At 45.7% G+C, this 19,810-nt stretch overlaps 1 protein-coding gene across 1 annotated transcript; it reads left to right on the top strand.

Moving 5' to 3' along the window:
- Window positions 1-8: 8 nt before the first annotated feature.
- Window positions 9-19,584, top strand: LOC119184767 (golgin-45). Its single transcript, XM_037434063.2, has 6 exons — window positions 9-147; window positions 4,544-4,902; window positions 9,054-9,253; window positions 13,030-13,158; window positions 14,273-14,486; window positions 19,310-19,584. The coding sequence occupies exons 1-6, from the start codon at window positions 135-137 to the stop codon at window positions 19,448-19,450; spliced, it is 1,056 nt and encodes a 351-aa protein (XP_037289960.1). The 5' UTR covers window positions 9-134; the 3' UTR covers window positions 19,451-19,584.
- The last annotated feature ends 226 nt before the right edge of the window (window positions 19,585-19,810 follow it).

Raw genomic sequence — 19,810 nt, 5'->3', positions numbered from 1 at the left:
TTGTAAAAAGAGCTAGCTACGGCACTGCGGCCTGCAACCAAGGAATTCCCCGAGTAGTATCAGTGGTTTCGGTTCGGTAGCAGTTTCCAAATTCATGTGCAGCGAGAAAAGTGGGCCGACGAGCACCTTGCTGGATGTCGAAGCCAGGTTCGTATCCCGCTACATATGCTCTCAGCATGGTCCTCCTTATTGTAGGTGCTTATCGTACGAAGACCGTTTTTCTTTTTCTCGCAACGGCGTCTTTCGATCGTTAAACAAAACTTCGTGCTATCGTCACTATATCGTTCTGCCAGCTGGTTTGTTCTCAAGGAGTAGCTGCTGTGGTGCTTTTTTGCCCGTGCTTTTTTTTTCCCGTTTCCAGTATAAGCAGCGGCTTAGGCCGACGATACTAGTTAAGGTCGTGCTCACTTGTCATCTTGCGAGTCGCGTCTCTTGTTGCCATCATGTTTCTAGCTGGAGGCGGAAATGTTGTAGGCCCGTGTTCTCAGATTTGGGCGCACGTTAATGAACCCCAGGTGGTCAAAATTTCCGGAGCCCTCCACTACGGCGTCTCTCATAATCATATAGTGGTTTTGGGACGTTAAACCCCACAAATCAATCAATCAATCATGTTTCTAGCAGGCCAAACCGGTTACAGCAACTGTGTCGTCGTTGGCATGCAAGTTCTAAGTTTTCTACCCGTTAAGAGCTGAGTGGGTCTGAAAGTATTCGCGTCCGAGGTATAGCGAGATGTTGGTCGCACAGTTTGCCTAGCAGTTCTTTCACCATCCTTTCAACCTGACTGGGGAAAAGGGGACCGCCAGTCACGGGGATGAAACCATTGGCAAACTGCGCTCATGAGGGGAAAACGGTGGACTGATCTCACGCCTGCCGTCATACCATGCCGAGCTAATTCGATGTTGAGTACCTCGATAGCTGCAGATGCTTCATATTGCTGGCTGATAACCTCAGGGTGGCGAGTCCACCACGCAAACGTTTGTGGTCTGCTCTGGAAGAATATATATACATTTATGCCAAGAACCTCGGATGGGCCATACGCTAAAAGTGGGGGTATATGAGTGGCTTGGCTGGATTTATGCAAGTAGTACTCTGCTCCCATTTGGCTACCATGTCACTTATTTCTCAGCCACCACCCCGAATCTCCGAGTTTTACGTTACGCCGTTTTATATTTTGACGACCTTTGTGCAGCAAAATCAGGACTGCTGCTTTGAAGGAAGTAGGCAGCTCTATGCGCAGGCTTTTGAGTAAAAGACTTTTGCAGACTCTTATCTCGTTAGCTACCCCAGCATACTTCATTGAATGCAGCGGCAGCTTAATTGTTCAACTGCATGAGGCCACATACTTTGAATGAATGAAGTAAGGGTCATGCACTCACCCTACGTGTGAGATTAGTGCCAACTCGATTCAATGGGGAAGCTGAGGGTGCATTCTTGACATCTTGTCACCAACAATTCCGCCTTATCAAGGGGAGAAAAAATCTTTGGTGGTTTCCTTGAGAGAGCATTGGCAGTTGCTATTAGTTTTCCCGGAACATACTATTTAGTGAACTGGTAGTGCATGTACTATTTTGGTCAGTGAGGGAGCATAACAAGTTCTATTCTAAAAAGAGTGGCTAGTTGTTAACAGTCCCTTTTCATGACAAAGTTTATGCTACGTAACCTTTGCATCACCATGTAGCTTCATTCTCTTTTCGACTCTACTCAGTGGCCAACATGTCGCAAGAACCAAATTATCGGCGTCCTCCTGTAGGTTGCACATTAGGCTTGTGCACGTGAAGCATGTGTAACGAACAAAGGTTTGTTACACAAGAATGTGTCCCATATACATTCTTTGAGTTTCACACAACCTGAAATAAATAGCATGGTGTTGAAACATGCGCATTGTACTCTTGGTGTCGGACAAGCTGAGCAGTCTGTGCCAAAAGAGCAAATGGGAGTGAATTAAAAAATGTGTCTGCGATAAGAACCACCGAAACAGGCTTGTAGTGTGCAACACATGTGTAATCTACTGGATCCCATTAACTTGTGCCTGCTATGTGGGACAAAGCAATAGGTGAATCGTTGAGAGGCTCAGATTTGGGTGCACGTTAAAGAACTCCAGGTGGTCGAAATTCCCGGAGCCCTCCACTATGGCATCTCTCATAATCGTATGGTGGTTTTGGGACGTTAAACCCCGCATATCAATCAATCAATCAGTCGTTGAGAGGCTAAAGGAGCACAGGAACAAAGTTGGGAGGATGGAACCCGACCAATTACTCAAGCTCACTGAAAGAGTGTAGTGCGTATGTCAACCTCTCTTTGATCAAATAAGTATTCTTGGAAAGAACAGTAACAAAATGTCAAGGCTATTAATTGAAGTGCAATTCACAGCCAAGTTTGGTAGCACATGTATCATTAAAATAGCTATCTCATTATCGGCTAAAGAAATAGAATTTTTGAGAGAGACGTGAAAGTGTCTATTACACCTATGGTTGTTCCTTTGAGCATGTGTCCTGATGTAGGGTATGTGTACTGCTGATGCTGTGAATATATCAATAAAAGTTAGCACTTTGTATGTGTGATCTTGTGTCTTTAATTTGGCCCTTCTTAGATGCACCATTTGTTTCGACCACGCAGGTATCATAAACACATGTGAGCTTGCGCTCTCCAAGCAGTAAGGAAAGGCAGTAGGTGTTACTTGAGCGAATATACAGCGTGTTTTTTATTTCTTATAAAAATGCTCCATCAGTCATGCTCCAGTCATTTTTGCACAGATACTCTACATCAAGGCAGGAGTACTTTGTTGCAACTAAAACGACTTTCATGAAACTTAGTTTAATAAATTGTTAAAATTTTAATTATTAGTATGAGGGAAGCTTTGTATATTAGGAGATTGTAGTATGTGCCAATTTATGGCACTGCAATTTTGTAGAAGTTGTAGAAATTGCACGTAATTTAAATATGCATTATAGAATGAGTTTTTAGAGGCAAATCGAAACTGATTGCACCCGGTGTTCAGAAATTACCTCTCTGTTCTGCAAACAGAACAATGCATAGATGGGGAAGGAGAAAAGGAAAGAGAGGAAGAGGGAGAAAGCAAGAAGCTTGGCGACGGGCCCCTCTGACGCCTGTGCCTTTCAAGAGATGTATGTTTTCATCATGACTGTCGGCATCTTGTCCGAGAAACGAGCGGTGCTTTGAGCATCCACTGCAATAGACTGGTCGTAGAAGCTCTACGCTTACATAGCGCATGGTATAATGCTAGGTAGTTACTTTTGATCATTGTTGTTTTTTCTTTCTCTTTCATTATCCATTTGCTTGTTTAAGTACCAAGAGACAGGAAACACATTGACGGTGTTTAGGAAGATTCTAGTGCCTCTAGCAGTTTTTACCACTTGTTAAGCTTCTTGTGTGCCTAAGTGACAGAGTAAAGGCAGAGTAGTGCTACTCGATCCAATTTAAAAAGTTTTGTGCATGCATAAAAAGACAGTCAGGGTTTGAATACAAAGAATCAAACATAGTTATTTGTTGGCTTGTGTGCATTTTCAAAACCAGCTGCACGCTGAGTGCCGTTTCATTGTCTAAGCTGCTCTATGCAGAGCCATAATAGAAGGATCTGGTGAGGATGGTGGCATTTTCGCTTATTTCTGCACTTTTGGGGCATTTGGGCTCCAAAATAATTCGCGATCCGAGTTCCCAAAATGGATTGTTGACGGCAACTTGAAAGTGTTTCGGAGGGGTGCTTCGCCAACCACTGGGCTAGAAAGCCACCACACCAACCACTGTATCGCACTTCACCAGAGGGCAGTGGTTGGGGGCACACCTCTCTCAATATAAATTCTTGCATGCGCTCCTCCGTTTAATATCTCTGTTTGTATTTAATACACTTTGTTATGCATGTGCATGCAAAGTTTTGTGGTCGTGGCATTTATATGCATTGTTGCGAGAAGAATAAAGTGGTTATCATTTAGTGCCAGTGCTTGTCTCATCTATTCTGTGCGGTCTCTCCCGGTTTATTCTGAAGTTTTCACCTTAATGCTATGTAGCAACTAGGTCTAACAGAAGTCTTATTACAGTGGTGCAAACTTTGAAACATTTAATGGCCTTAGCATATTTGCATGTTTTAGATGTGTAGATGACTTCGTCTGTCTCAAATCAGGCATAATATGTAACATTGAGGATGTCTTCTACGTATTCAAAAAAGTGCATATAGGTCTTCATTTCACTTGCAAAAACCCAGAGAAATCTAGACTACTGTGCCTTGATGTAGAAATCAAGCTTTAAACTCTCCAGAGGTGCTGGCATTATAACACTAGAGAAAAGAAAGAAGTTCCTAAGCTTAACAATGTTGCATTGCAGCGGGTTATTTGTTATGGCACTTTTACTGGAGGATCACGCTCCAATGAAGGACATTCAATTTCTGTGCCTAAGGTAAGTGCAGACCTGTGTGCAAGAGCTTTTTTCAATAGATTTGCATTTTAGCCACTGTAGAATGGGACATGCCAACTATATGTGTAATGATTTCGAAACAGGCCTATGCTAATGGTAGTAGTGTGGCTTGCAGAGCTAAGTGTGCGCAGTGACGGCGATGGCATGGAGTCCTTGCCACGAGACATTCCAGTCCCCCTGAGGAGGCGCGAGCCAAAATTTGTGCCCTATGAGCCATACAAAGCCGCGGTCACTCCCCTATGTGAGACGGACACACGCTGCAGCAGAACCCGGTTGGCGGCGCTGGAGATCCCCTTCCCCTTGCACCACCCACCTGGCAGTGGAGAGGAGCCACCTCTACTGGCAGTTGTAAGGGAGGTGCCTGAGGGCACCCCGCCCTCTCCTTCCTCCCAGGGGGCTCCACTGGAACAGCGGCTGCAGGAGGCACACCAGTGCACTCAGGACCTGCAGGAACAGCTGCGGGTTCAGGTTGAGGTAGGTAACAGCAGTGTGCTTGTGTGGCAGGGCACTTCTGTTGCTGAAATATGGCATCGGGCTCGGTCAAAGGAATACTGTGTTTCAGGATGTCCATGCCAGCACGCGAGGCACCATGTTTGCCTCAACAGATGTAAAGGCTATGCTTGACCTCTAGGCAGTCCCAAGATTCCTTCTATTCAGCGATTCCTCACCTGCGCAAACTGTGCCAAAGTGGGCCAAATGAGATTTACTACATCCTGATATTGTTGACATAAATTGTGCCAAACTGTGCCAAAGTTCCGAACTTGACAGAGTCTATCACCAGCATTTGCAATGCCAGCGTATTATAACATGGGCAGCTTGTTTTTAGGGCTGCCAAAGTAACCATTACGAATTAAGTATTGTTCCACTAAATAAACAGTGCTCACACTTCTGTTTCAAGTATGCCATGATGTCATGCACAGTACCCGCACAGTTTTGTTGTGCTAGTCGCCTAGTTAGCTAAATCATCACATCACGTTAGCATCACAAGCGGAGGCTTGTGATGTGCAAGCCGATCGGCATGGGAAAGTAGGGTAGCAATTCTTCGGTGAACATTGGCTTTTCTGGAAACACTGCTGATAGTTCATTTTTTAGCATTGCATGGCATGTATGCAATGATGTTCAGCCACAACTGCACGAGGGCCGCTAAAATATCAGTCACTACTGTTTATGGACATTATGAAGTTAAATCTGTGAATTCTAGCTAGATATACATGTGTGCGTATGTGCAGCACAATGTTCCCCAGTGCTGCAACCAGCTTATGAGATGAGTATAAACTGAGTCATGCCAATTCTTTAACTGGGTCTTTTTCAAAGACTGGTGCTGAGAAGCCCACGTCATCGAGCATGGTTCGAGGCATCCTATCATGCAATAGAACTGCTGGGGTGACCTCATGGTGGTGTGAAGAGTACATTTGTAAATGGTCTGGGCTCTGGTACTATGATGTGATGGCTTGCTGGTGTAGTAAACTTTCGTGGAGTAAAACTCAGGTAAAGTTTTTCAATGTCTGCTTATTTATTTGCCCATTTGCCTAGGGGTGGGATATTCAAGAATGCAAAAGACGAATGCCTCTCCTTTGCAGGTAGTGAAATGGGGCCCACTGTTGCAAATAATCTTTCCAGGTGGCCTTCACGGGCAAAAACACTTGATAAAAAGTCTTTGACAGTGCTCGTAGATACTGTGCTGCAAAGATATACTGCTGGCCATTTGAAATAGTAATCAGCAAGCTTTACTGCAAATCTGCTGTTGTGAGCCAAAGGCTCTAAAGCACGAACAATGTCTAGGCAAAGCTGATGTCACGATCCCTCAGGTCATTCAACAAGCTTCAACAGTGCTGGTGATGTGTGTGTAGTTTTATCTGCCCCTTGGCAGACGTGGCATTTTTTTTGCTGCCATTTTAGCTTGCTTGTTCATTGGTGGCCCACAGAACTGCTCACGAAGTCACACCTTAGTGCTCTTGGATACCCAGACGTGTGTCATGCGTGGTGCCAATAGCCACAACCCTGAGGGACAGTAGAACAACGAGGTGCTCTGCATGCAGTAGCAGGTGATCAACAAAGTAAAGTTCTGCCCAAATAGGGTGTAATGGCTTCGTACTGACTTGTTTGGCAGCCAGGAACATGGCACGAATGACTAGATGGATTTCAGGCAAACATCATTGAGGATGGCCTGCCTGAACTCCTTTGTCACACAGGCTAGCTTAATTGATCGAGACAATTCTTTCCTCCTTAGCAAGCTCCCTGATGTTGGTGCTGGCAGCGGAGAAAGTGCTGCATCTGTGACTGTGCTCTAGGACCCCTTGCGATATTTAACAATGAAATTGTATCAAAAGCAGTCGTGTACTCCAGTGAGTGATTCAGAGTGGGCATGTTCCACATTATTGTGATAACAGCAAGGACACTAGTGCCTGGTGGCCTGTTCGAAGTGTGAAATGACGACCCCAAATATACGTGTGCCATCGCTCACCTTCCCGTACAGTACTTGCATGGCAGGGGCTGTCGTTCACCGACAAAATGTTTTATCTTCATTGGTGGCAATGTGTGAGATGCGAAAGCAACTGTGCGTAGCGTGTGGCCATTATGTTGCTCCAGGACTGCTCCAAGCCCACAGTCGGATTCGTTGATTGACACAATGACTGGGAGGGCTATAATGAAGTCTTGGGACCCGGCAGCAGAAAAGCCTTGCCTCTGATAGGCTGTTGGGACCTTTAAGTGTTTTTGTGCCAGTCTTCGGCAGGCACAGAGGAGGGCCTTGTAGGTATCATGTTCTCCACAGAAGATGTGGCGGCTCTTGGCATCTTTTTCGGAATAGCCGTTGGCATGGAGTTATTTCTGCGTGAAATGAAGAGGCTCCCAGGCAGAAACACACAGCGGACAGCCCGAAACGTTTGTTTTTCTCGGACACTTCTCGGGCAGCTCCGAAGCTCTGCCCACCTGCCGGAACGCTGCTGCAAACGTGTTCGTTTTTCTCTGTCCGGCAGCTAGTGGGCTGCCTGCGGACTCGCTCTCCTGCCGAAATGATTTAGCGCTGGAAGCATGCTGGCAGCGAGCAGACGACGCGCTTTTGCATGTTTTTTTTTTCATCGCGTTATCAGTTTTTGCACATCGTCTCTGCAAAAGTTGGGCGCTCGGTCTGACGACCTGTTTAGGTTTCCTGTTTTCACATTTGTTAGACGTGCATTTCAGTTTTAGCCTTACCATGTTTAGGATGGTGTCTCCTAACACCACGGAATATATATTTTTTAATGAGATACAGATCAAAGTGTGCCCTGCCTGTAAGAACGAAGGGGTTGCCTGATGGTAGCCCCAGGTATGTGAACAAAGGTAAGACATTTTATTGTCGTGCGGGTAATTTTCCTGTTGTCTACGTTTAATCCTTGCCCTCTCGCTGTGATGAGGCTTGCTTTGGTTGTAGCTCTATTCCAGATCTGATGGTTGGTGTATGTGAATGTGACAGCCGTCAACGTCCCTGAAGACGCCTCGAGGGATGGCTTTTCACCCCTTGGCGTTGATACAGTGCACGAAATACACGCTTGTTTTGTGCAATGTCGTTACTGTCCGGCCTCGTGATCTCTCACACTGATAGCCAAGAGCACGACGAATTGCGACATACACACTCGGCTCCACTCACATCGAAATTGTCCCCAATTCCATGCATTGTAGTTTGAGTGACGAGATAGCTAGCTCACTTCAATCGGCACGGCCTTCTCAGCTTCTCAGCTGACACTTGCATTCGTTCGATGCGAGCATTGTGGATAAAAAACATACCTCTCAATTTCTTCTGCAAGATCCACAGATGTGCTCTTGGACAGTCAAAACATTTTTCTGAATTCCAGGTCTGTATAACGGAACACGGTGCCCTTCCTGGCTCATTATCCAGGCCAACAACAGGCTGATAGCGTGATAGTGTGATGCTCCCCACAAGAGCTCGCCACCATCCTCTTCAATCTCTTCAATCGTGTCGTAAGCATGCAACATCGCAACGGTCTTGTCTGCCAAAGCCCCTGTGTTTACAGGCGATGATGTAGCATACGACACAGCAAACACAGCTGCGCTTGCGTGACGATGACTGACGACGATGATGTGATGGGGGCAGCCCGAGACTGCCTGACGCTTGCCCGAGAATTTTGCCTCTCGTCACGCTAACGCATCGTTGACGTCATTTCCTGTCCATAAGGAGTCCTCAGGCTGCCGCAGGGCTGCCAGAAAAGCGAAAATCGAAGAGGCTCACCGAGGGCACCGCCAGTTTGTGGCAGTAGACTTTCTGTGACATGTTCCTGCAGGGAAATGATCGGCATCAGGTACGCACTCACTATAGGTGTAAAGTACTGCAACTAAAGTCAAGTACATGCATGCTCGAGCAAAGAAGCCTGCAGATGGGAAGAAAAAAATGTGGGTATCTTGTGAACTGCAGTTGTGCTGATTCCTGCTGCAGCCAAGGTGGTGCGGCACGAATGTTGAAAAAAAAAAAAAAAATGGTTTGTGGCTAAAGTTGACAGAACAGCTTGACTTAATCCAGTGCGTGTGAATAGTGAAAAAAAGAAATCTTTGCTTAGCTGGCGTTGTCTTCCATTTCATTACTGCAGTCCTGTTGCGGCAACTGTGCATGTTGATTTTTTTACGTTCAGGTGAACCGTGAGCTGAAAAAGTTGCTTGTGGCTTCTGTGGGTGAAGACCTGGAAGCACGAGTGCACTTTCTCAGTGAAGACAAGGCACAGCTGGCCGCAGATGTGCGGGCGTATGCACAGCGTTTGAGCCAAGGCCGAGAGGAGATTGACCGGTTGGCCATCCATGCAGATGTCTGGCGCTCAAAGTTCCTTGCTGCCAGGTACGGGAAGTTATTCCGCGCTTAGCTGCTGCACGGTTGCACAATAGATAAGCATTCTGCTCGCAGTACAACAAAGTTATACTCGCCTAGGAAAACTCAGTTAAATCATGAATAAGGTGAATCATCATGGATAAAGCACGATAAAAGCAGACAAGAGAATGCATAATGCAGTGTTCACATTCAACTCAAATTTATTGAAAAAAAAAAACGGACATATAGTACACGAACTCAGCACCTTGTGCTCAACCTGGCCTTGGTCCCTTGTAGTATGAAGGGTCAATTCCAGGTTGGTCATGAGGCGTTCAGCACGTACATGACCTTCTATATCAACACAAAAGGTCTTTTGACACTATGACTTTCCTAATGTTGTCACTTCATTGCAGTATAAAGTTGCTGACGGAAAAGGTGTCAAGCTCTGTTATAAGGGACATTAAGATGACTCCTTGCAGTTGTAGATGTCGCCACAGTTAAGCCCTTTTGTTAGGCTACTACCAGGGTGTGGCACCCCCTGTATCTTGTATGTGTGCCTATAAACACACATTCAGCCTGGTATAGAGTGGGCATACAGTGTCACCAGATAGTCCGAAGTTCCAACAATCGCTAAAGGGCGCAAAAAAATTGACACTGCCCCTAAAGAAAAAACGTAGTACTTTCCCTCAAAATTCTGCCCTCCTGAATGCAGAAGTTGATAATAAGTGCTAATAAAAACAAAACAGAGAACTTATTTGAGCAAGAAACTGCTGTTTCTTACATAATTGAAAGGTGATATTTGATTTATTGTGCATAGTACTTATGTACACTAAATTTGTTGTTTAACGATTGCAATACAGTAACAGTGATTGCACTCCTGCACCACATGTGCCAAAGTGTGCCAAATCAAATGTACTGTGCCATTCTAATAAAATAAACATAAGTTGCACCAAGCTGCATCACTGCCGGGTGTTCGGAGGTGTCGATTACAGGAAGTCGCATCACTGGCATGTAAAAAAATGTGCAGCTTGATCTTAGGGCTGCCAAAGTCACAACCATGGACCAAGAATTATTATCGTGAATAAACAGCGCTTGTGTGTGCGTTCCAATCCTTGACATGATCGCAACCCAGTTTCCATTATGCAAGTCGTCTCAGTGCAAACTGCATTCTTCACAGAGGCTCATGACGCCAAGTCTATTTGGTAGCAAAAAAGTGTTTCGACAATTGCGTTGACTGTGATGGCTATTATCTGGGATTTCATAGTGTCCGTGCAGAAAAAATCTTCCCCAAAGAGCCAAAAGTAAACGATTATCTTGGTTTGCTCACAGCTTGAGCAAAGTCGATAAGAAAGCATTTCCGAAGCAACTCTCCATTTCCTGGGAGGACGGGGGTTGCCTCGGTGGTCAAGGGACATCGGATACCTCTGTTTTGTTTGGCCTTATTCCTTTCATATTTTCATTAGTTGCCTTGCAGGAGCAGAAAGGCAAGCCGCCATTCTGCTTCTCAAGGAAAGAAGTGAAATTCGATAGAATTTAACTCTTTCTTGGAGGAAAGCCCGTGTGTAGCGCATTCCCAGAAGGATAACACGCTGAACAAGACAAGTAATAACCACCGATCAAGAACAAATTGTGCATGTGGGCATGCACTTTTGCTTTACGCAGCAACGACTGCCACCACTGCTGAAGACAATCAAATGTGTCTCTACCTTTAATCCAAATTTCATGTCGTGTGCTGCACAGCCACCATGAGCCATACTCCTCTACAGAGTGAAATGGCTCATAAAATTTTTTCACTGTGCTGCAGCACTGGCCTTATATGAAACTGAGGCAGCAGTTTTGTGGTGAGAGATAGTTAGTATTGAAGGACTGTGGCATTAGCAACAACATTATTACACATTTGTCATAAGGCATTGCATGCATCTAGTTGCACGTTTCTATTCATTTAAGGAAATGGTTGCAGGCTGTGATGAGTGGTTGTTATGTGCCACATCAGCTGCTCAGTGGAGTTGGTGTAAAGGACTCTCAGATCGTAATTTAAGTTTGCGGTTTTAGGTTCAAATAACCATGTCATGGCATCGTGACATGGCTTGCAGCATGAGGTGCAGCGTGACATCGCTTGGCTTATGGTGCTGATGGCATTAGCATTTTACAATTTTACTTCTGTCAAATTCTGCCGTATATACTATTGTTTTGCAAAAACTTCTCTGTGAAAGGCTTCGAGGTGTAAAGACAGGCTTTCAGAAACTCGTTTTCTTGTTTGCTTGAGTGGGCTTGGTATGTTTAGCAATGATTTCAGATTGCCTGCTCTAGCTGTCACTGTATTAAAACATAATAGAAGGCTGCGATTACACTGTATATGTATAGAGCTGAAACATTGTGTAACGTCGTAGGAGCGCTAAAGCTTTACCTTTACGATGGTAGTTTGTACCAAGCATTGTATTTATTAGCTTAGCCAGAGAGGTGATTCAGAGCTTGAAACCACCTAAAATCATAACATTTTGTACATACGCATGCCAAACAAATCATGCATTAACATACCGTAATTACTCGAATCTAACGCACACCTTTTTTCCGGTTAAGCGAGTTCATAAATTGCATGCGCGTTAGAATCGAGTACAAACAAAAAAATTACGGTCACTCTATTGCCATCGACAAATCCAAAATGGCTGCCCCCTACGTGCGTCGGCCATTTCTGCCTATGTGTTTCCCATGTGCGGCACTTCCTACGTGTGCTGAGGAGTTCGTCATCTAGTAGTGCATTAGCATCGACGGCGTGGAAGGGCCGACTCCAAAAACTCGAATGCACCACGATGCCGCTTTTAAAAGAAAAGTCATCGCGTGTGCAGAAACGGACGGAAATCGGGCCGCATCGCGGTCGTTCGGAGTTCCCGAAACGTGCGTGCGGGACCGGCGGAAACAAAAGCAGAAAAGACTTCAGTGGACCACAGCAGGGTCGCTTTCCGCAAATTAAAGAGCTGCTCGGCGAGTATGTGCTTGAGCAGCGAGCGGCACAGCGGCCTGTGACGACAGAACTGCTCCAAGTGCAATTAGTCTTAGAAAAAGGTCTAATGCGGAGCCAGTTTAAAGCGAGCAGGTGCTGGCTAACTAACTTTATGAAGAGGAAAGGCTTTTCCCTCCGAAGGAGAACATGCATATGCGAAAAGTTTTGCGGAGGAGTACGATGAAAAGCTTCACAGTTTTCAGAGGTTCGTCCTAAACTTGCGGCGCAACAACGGCTACCTGCTTGGGCAAATCGGGAATGCCGATCAGACGCCTCTTTACTTCGACATGCCTGGCACTACAACCGTCGAGAAGAAGGAGGCGAAGCAAGTTCGTGTGCTGACATCGGTCCACGGTAAAACTACAGTGATGGCAATGCTCTGTTACACGTCAGATGGGCACAAGCTTCGCCCGTACCTCATATTTAAATGGAAGACGCTCCCGAAAGGAGTCGTTTTTTCGAGTGGTGTGATCGTGCGGGCCAGCGAGAAAAATGGGTGCGCGTTGCAATCGATGTCTTACGTTTTTTTTTTTTTTTTCGGTGGAAATCGGGTGCGCGTTACAATCGAGGGCGCGGTAGAATCGAGTAAATACGGTACTTAAAAAGATTCCGATTTGCTCTTTCCCTTCCTCCTCATCAAAAAAAAAAAAATCTGCAATGCCCCTGATTGTGTTGTTGATGACATTGTCTTACTCTATGGAATCGTATAATAATAAAAGATTGTATAGCGAAGCAAATGGCTGTTCTGCTTTGAATGTGAAGGCAACGTTTGCGTGTCCTATAATTAAGTCAATGTTGCGTGCAGCCTGCTGGTGGACGAGCTGGCTAACTGCAAAGCCCGGCTGATGCGCCAGTGCGATGACTTTCAGGAAGCGTTGCAGTGGATGGCCAGTGAGCACAAGCAGCTTGAGGCGAACCTGACAGCCACTTGCCGGTGAGCGTTGATTTTTGCATTACTTACAGTGCCCTACCTCCATTGCATTGGGAAAGACAAGAAAAATAGTATAAGGAATCCTTATATATAACCAAGAGTGCACACTTTTGTTTTACAACTTATGTGTAAAAAGAAAAGCTTGCTACAAGCGTGATTCTTCTTTAAAAGTGTTGAAAAGTTGAAGAACTTCAGGTGCCTTTTCTCTTCTTTCATCTCGGCAAGTGGACTGGAAGCTACACATGGGGGGATAGCAAAAGACCAGAAAGCTGTCAGTGCAACTTCAGTATATTTTCTTTTTTCTTCGAATGCACTTGCTCACTTGTGGTGTGACCACGAGTGTGCTTGTGTGACTAGTGCAGTGCCGACATGTGGTGGCACACAGCGGAAAGCACTGTGACTGTGCCGTACAAGAATGCTCCATTGTGAGAAATCCTGGCCAAGCTGTGGTAGAAGCTCCAGCACAAGACGAGTGATCGACTTGGGCAAGCAGTGTATGAAACAGCATTGTTGTATTCTACATCGTGTCACCTGTCATGATACATAGAAAAGCATCTAACAGCAAACAGGCAACTTGTTGATCAAGTGCTCAGATAGTTTTTTTTTGCTTTTTTTAAAGAGACATGTATATTATTTTTTTTGTTGAAGCAGCGGCAGCCAGTGCTATAAATATTGCAGACATCCGTTTTGCTGCCCTGGGGACTTGGACAGCTAAAAATATTTTTCCAGCAAAATTAAGGGGTTATGCAGAAATGCACAGACGTTGTTATTTGAACACACCTGGAACATGCCCGAGTGCAGAATAATTAGATAATCAGCTCTATGCTAATTGCAATCAACTATTAGAGCTTGCACACAACGTATTATCTCACTGAACCACGAGAAAGGACAGCTGACTTGGCATAACTATAATGGACACTGACTGTAAACTGTTTTTTTCTCACGTGGTACCCATTACATTTTTTTTTACATGTTTTCAGAGTTGATGCATCTTCCTTCTTATTATTATCCAATGTGCATTAGATTGTTTTTTATTCTTTACTGTGGGGTATTTTGGCCAGAAGGTGAAATAAATAGAAATACTAGTCCTGAAGTGCCTTTTTGAATGAGTGTGCAGGCTGTTGGCCAAGTTGCAAGGAGAGGTGCCCAGGGGGGATCCAGCACCGTGCGATGTGTTGCAGCTGAGTGCGCAGGCACAGCGAGCAGCACGCAGCCTATGTCATCAGGTGGCAGCACGTGGCGGCAGTGCAAACCTGCGGCTTGGTCCTTCACCTGCAGTTTGTCCTACCCCAGCTGAAAGCTTTGCCCAACGTACCGATTGCGCCTACGAGGTAAGTCATTACTCACTGTCACATGAAAGTTTGTTGCATTCCTGTCTACCACTCTGCCACTACGTATACAGTCGAACTCCGCTACGACGAACGGTGCTTCAACGAAAAATTCACGATTCCCCGTCAGCGGTTCATGTCAATGCATAAATATTGCCGCCACAATGAACACTTTTTTTTCGATCGTCCCACTCTAATAAAATTTTACGATGCAATTGTAGGCTCAGATACTTATTGCTATGCAGTAAACCCAATCTTTAACATTTAGATGCGTTTTTATAGCCTGAAAATGCATCAACAAAGTCCAAAGGCACGTTGGCACCACCAGAAATCGCCGCTAACCGCCGCTGTTCAGCAAGCATGGGCGCTGCCATTACTTGATAGGGATGGCAATGACACTGCCCCACTTTTGTTTTGCCACTGGCTTGCTTTCGAGCCGCAGACGATCCGAAGCTGAAGCTCAGTCGCTCAGTTCATGGTTTCCTTTTTGGAGCTGCTGGGTGCAACCGCGGCACGATGCCTTTTCAGATTCCGATGCTTATTATTATGTTCACGCTTGGCTGGTGTGGTAACTAATCAGAGTGGCTGTTCATCCGCATTATCAACAAAATCAGCTAGCCGCGAGTTATAGATGATAAGAATGACATAGAATAATGCAAAAGTTGCCGCTCCAGGATACCCCTCCTTTATCTCGGCGTTGTCAGATACTTTTGACGGCAGACAGCTGCTGGTGTTAACATGTTAATGCAACTGTTTGGTTCATTCACAAAAGCGGTTTTAGTCGTTGTTTCAGCATGCTTTTCACTATGGCCTCGCTGTGCATGGGTGAGAATCACGTCATGACGCTGCTGGGAAACAATAGAAAGCAGCGGACATTTTTTCAATGTTCAGAATGAACGTTCCTTTGTTTTTGTAGCTCAAATCAGCTATATTTTTTTTCCGATTTCTCTACAAACAATTTTTTTCCACGCCCCGTCAGTTTCGTTGTAGCGGGGTTCGACTGTATAGCATTCAGTTTTATGACTAGAGTATGAGGTAGGGCATGTCGGTAATGCATAACTGTTCATGTGCAAAAATTTGGCACAAGACAAAGTAGGTGATAAAGACGAGCACTAACTTTCATTCAAGTTTATTTTGGAGAGCAAACATGTACTACATCTCGAATCAAAAAGGTGGCACCTTGAACTTGACCCATATTTCACAAAAAAAAAAAAAAGGAATTAGTATTTTAGATGCAGCAAGTTGTGTTCTGTCCCATGCCATACCTTTTTTTTCTGACTTGCTGTGTGCTAAAGGTTTTTTTTTTATCTGAAAGATGTCCGAAAGAATTGCGAGTTATGTATAATTGCAATAACGCCATCTATAGTATCCCTTAAGTGTTAAATTGAAAAATTTCTGCTTGTACGATCAGTGTTCCTTGAAGGGCCTTTGAAAATATGCATTGTGTCATTTAAGGGGGGACGCGGCACTTCGGGACCGAAAATCAGCCAAAAAATCGAGTTTTCGCGGACCTTCTTTTCGCGTTCCCGACATCATTGCGCACCTATTTACAAAATTTCATAGCCGAATACCATCAACTTTTATCGTTATTCAACTTTAAAAAACCGAAAACGGGCGTCCTGCCCTTTAAATTGAGGGCGAATAGCGCAGGTTTCGGCTCTACGATACGCGGGAACTACGCGCTCGATCGGCGCCATTTTGGTCTTGTTTGAAAGAACGCGTTTTCAGCTGTTTTTTTTATTCAGTAAGCAACATTGAGCGTTTCCCCGGCTCGAAAAACGGGGCCTCAAAGACGAAGAGCCGCGCTCACTGCCATTGTCTAAACGGCGCACGTGACTGAAATGGCGGCTTTCCGGTTGGCTGGAAGCTCGCGGCTTGCGCCTGCATACGCGACCCGACGCCATTTTGAAAGGGTTACCGCTGTGACGCCTCGAAATCGGCAGAGCACTCTGAAGCTTCTGATCGTATCGCCATGCCTGGAAACGCAAAAAAGTATCGGACCGTGCACGCATTTGGTCGCAGGAAACGCAAAGGTCGTGGGAGAAAGTCTACGAAGTCATCAGAGCCCTTGGTTGACTCCGACGAACGATGTGTCGACGCTCCGCGGCCGTTCAGCGATGGTGCGACCGAGCGCGTTGCCTCCGACGACGATGACGGTGAAGCGAACTCCGGACGACTACGAATCGACGCCAAGGTGGTGACAAACGCCGAAGTTGAAGAAAATCATGCCCGGGAGAAAGCGACGCTCGACCGGCTTTCATCGGCGCCAGCAACTGCACGGAAAATTGACTTTTTCACCGCGAGTTGTAGCGAGGCAACCGCACAGGACTCGGACCACGCTGCTCCTTATCTGCTTATGCATCTAGATATCCTAAATGCGATAATGGGTGCCTTGTGTTGCAAAGCCTGCCACGGACCGGCTACGATCGTCAGAGGGGATCGGGACTACGGACTTGCCGTGAAAGTGCTAGTGCAGTGTGAAAGGTGCGGCGAGATCGCGAATGAATGGACTTCGCCCCGCGCGAACGGCACGAAAACGTGCAATCCGTTTGAAGTAAATCTTCTCGCTTCGAGGGCGATGGTGGCTACCGGCAACGGCCAAACGAAAATGAACGATATTTTCGCAACAATGGGCATCTCACACCATGGTATGCACCACAAGACGTTTCAGCGGCATTTGAAGAACACGCTGGCACCCGCTGCAACGCGAGCGGCTGAGTCCGCTATGAGCGAATGTGCGCAAAAGGGTAGAACAATTTATGATGACTTGTGCTTCGGCCACCGAGGCAATATTGCTGTTAGCTACGACGGCACGTGGAAGACGCGAGGCCATTCTTCCCACATCGGCGTGGGCACAGTTATCGAATTATTTAGTGGCTACGTGTTGGACTACGTCGTTCTTTCCAACTTTTGCCTAGGCTGCGAGGTGGGCCCAAAGCCTAGTAGTGAGGGCTATCAAGAATGGAAGGCTAACCACAAATGCCAAAAAAATACGAACAGCAAAGCGGGGCAAATGGAAGTGGAGGCGGCTCTAATTCTATTTCAGAGGTCGCTTGAACGCCATGGCCTGCGCTACACAACTATGCTGTCTGATGGAGACTCTAGGACATTTTGCGCCATACAAGACGCCAAGGTGTATGGTTACATTGACGTGCAGAAGGAAGACTGTATTAATCATGTACAGAAACGGATGGGCACCGCATTGAGAAACCTGGTGCAGAAACAAAAGTGCGATGGGAAAAGAGGCCTTGGTGGGAAAGGCAGGCTCACAGGTGAGCTGATCACCAGGCTGAGCACATATTATGGCCGGGCTCTGAAATCGCATGAAGGTGACGTGGGCGAGATGCAAAAGGCTGTGATGGCCACATACCGCCACGTCACCTCCACTGATGAATGCTCGGACCACAGTCTGTGCCCAGCTGGTGAAACTTCATGGTGTCGGCACAATGCCGCAAAAGCAAAGGGTGAGCCCGACCCCAGGCATGCCTACAATCTACCGAAAGACGTGGCAGAGGCATTACTACCGGTTTATACCCGGCTTTCGGAAAGAGCCCTGCTTCAGAGGTGCGAACGCGGCAAAACGCAGAACTCCAACGAGAGCCTACATTCGGTAATCTGGAGTTTGGCCCCCAAGGAGCACCATGCGTCCCTGTTCGCTGTTGAAGCAGCTGTTGCAGAAGCAGTGCTGCGCTTCAACACGGGCAATTTGAATTCTGCAACGGCAATCTTAGGTGCAATGGACATGAATGCGACAAGTACTGGTGCCAGGAGAGCGAGAGAAAAAGACCACCGTCGCAGCATTGTCTCCAACAAGAAAAGAACAGCCACATTGGAACTCCGGAAGCTAGTGAAGAGGAGGCATGAGCACAGAATGCATTCAGACTATGCTTCTGGTGCGTTTTGAGGTTGTCTTGTTGCATCTTCTGCAATAAAAATGTGTGCCCACGTTTTTTCTCGATTTCTCAAAACGACAATTTTCATGTGCTTCCCATTATGCCGGAGCAATATCTCTTGTTCTATCTGGGTTATCATTACGATTTCTTTTTTGTTTCGAAGATAAATGCAGGGGATGTGTCGTAAAGTAAGTTTTATTGTAATAATTTTTGGAGAAAATTCTCTAAATGGATCTTTTGTTTCAAGTGTAGATGGGGAAATTTTTCATGTCATATTCAACATCCCACAACTTTGCTTCGAAATAGCCCAGAACAATGATTTATACTTTATTGCACACTGTGAACATACCGAATTGGTTCTATAGGTTGCACATCAATATCCAAGTTACAGTTAATTAGCTAATTAGGCCTTAAGTGAAAAAATCACAGTTCATTATATCTTTAAAACTAATTGTCACAGCAAAAAAAGAATTAGATTTTTGAAATCAGCAGTAAAATCTACATAGGCTCTCCAAATTTGACTGAGGTACTCGCAAAAATAAAAGAGTTTTTGGAAGGTGTAGCATCCCTCCTTAACATAGCCACGCAGCTGGCTACACGAGCTGCAGTGCAGAAACATCGGGAAACTGCTTTACTAACATCCAGAACAGCGATAATTCTTACTCTTGTTCACTTATAGGGCGTTTGACTGCGACAAAATCGTGTACCATGTGTGTGATCAATACCACATGTTTTTGAGACCACAGGAACAATTGTAGCACTCCTTTTGATGTGATACCGGACTCGAGTATAAGTAGATATGCCCCATGTTGGCTAATTTGTGGCTGCAGTCCACGGTTCTTAGGCACACCAACGAACAACAGTTTGTCATCGACATTCGTGCTTGTTTTCGCAGCACAGAACTTGACTGCTGTGATTGATTTTCTCTTGCAGACGCTGAAGCGCTCGTTCACCTCAAGCAGTGCTCACTCTGCTCTAGAGTCCAGTCTCTCTTCTAGTAGCGAATTAGTGGCCCATCATGGTAGCACGATAGCATGTTGCCGTCACTGCTCTGGTCACCTGGAGACTGTCTGACAACTGGAATGATTGAGCCACATGCTGACTTTTGGGGGTGCACCGAGTACAAGTATTGAACACATTGTGCCAATTATGATGCTGCCAGAGATGTTTTAAACTTTCAAAATTTCATCAATAAATAGTTTTTTATATATGGGTTTTACTAAATTGTCAAAGGTGTAACGTGCCTGTTGCTGTCTAGAACCGGCAGGGACGACTGCAATTTCAAGGTCGCTTTTCACGAGCCAATTGACGCAGTTCTTCTGTTGCCAAAGCACTCGGTGGCATTGTCAAAGCAGTAATTTGCCGGTTGTTGTGTAGAATCGGTAGCGACTATTGCCACAAAACGTGTTTGTCGAGGAGCAGTTCATTCAGAAT

Source organism: Rhipicephalus microplus, chromosome 1, assembly GCF_043290135.1.
Source record: "Rhipicephalus microplus isolate Deutch F79 chromosome 1, USDA_Rmic, whole genome shotgun sequence".
NCBI classification, from domain to species: domain Eukaryota; kingdom Metazoa; phylum Arthropoda; class Arachnida; order Ixodida; family Ixodidae; genus Rhipicephalus; species Rhipicephalus microplus.
This window is presented reverse-complemented; position numbering and strand designations above follow the sequence as displayed.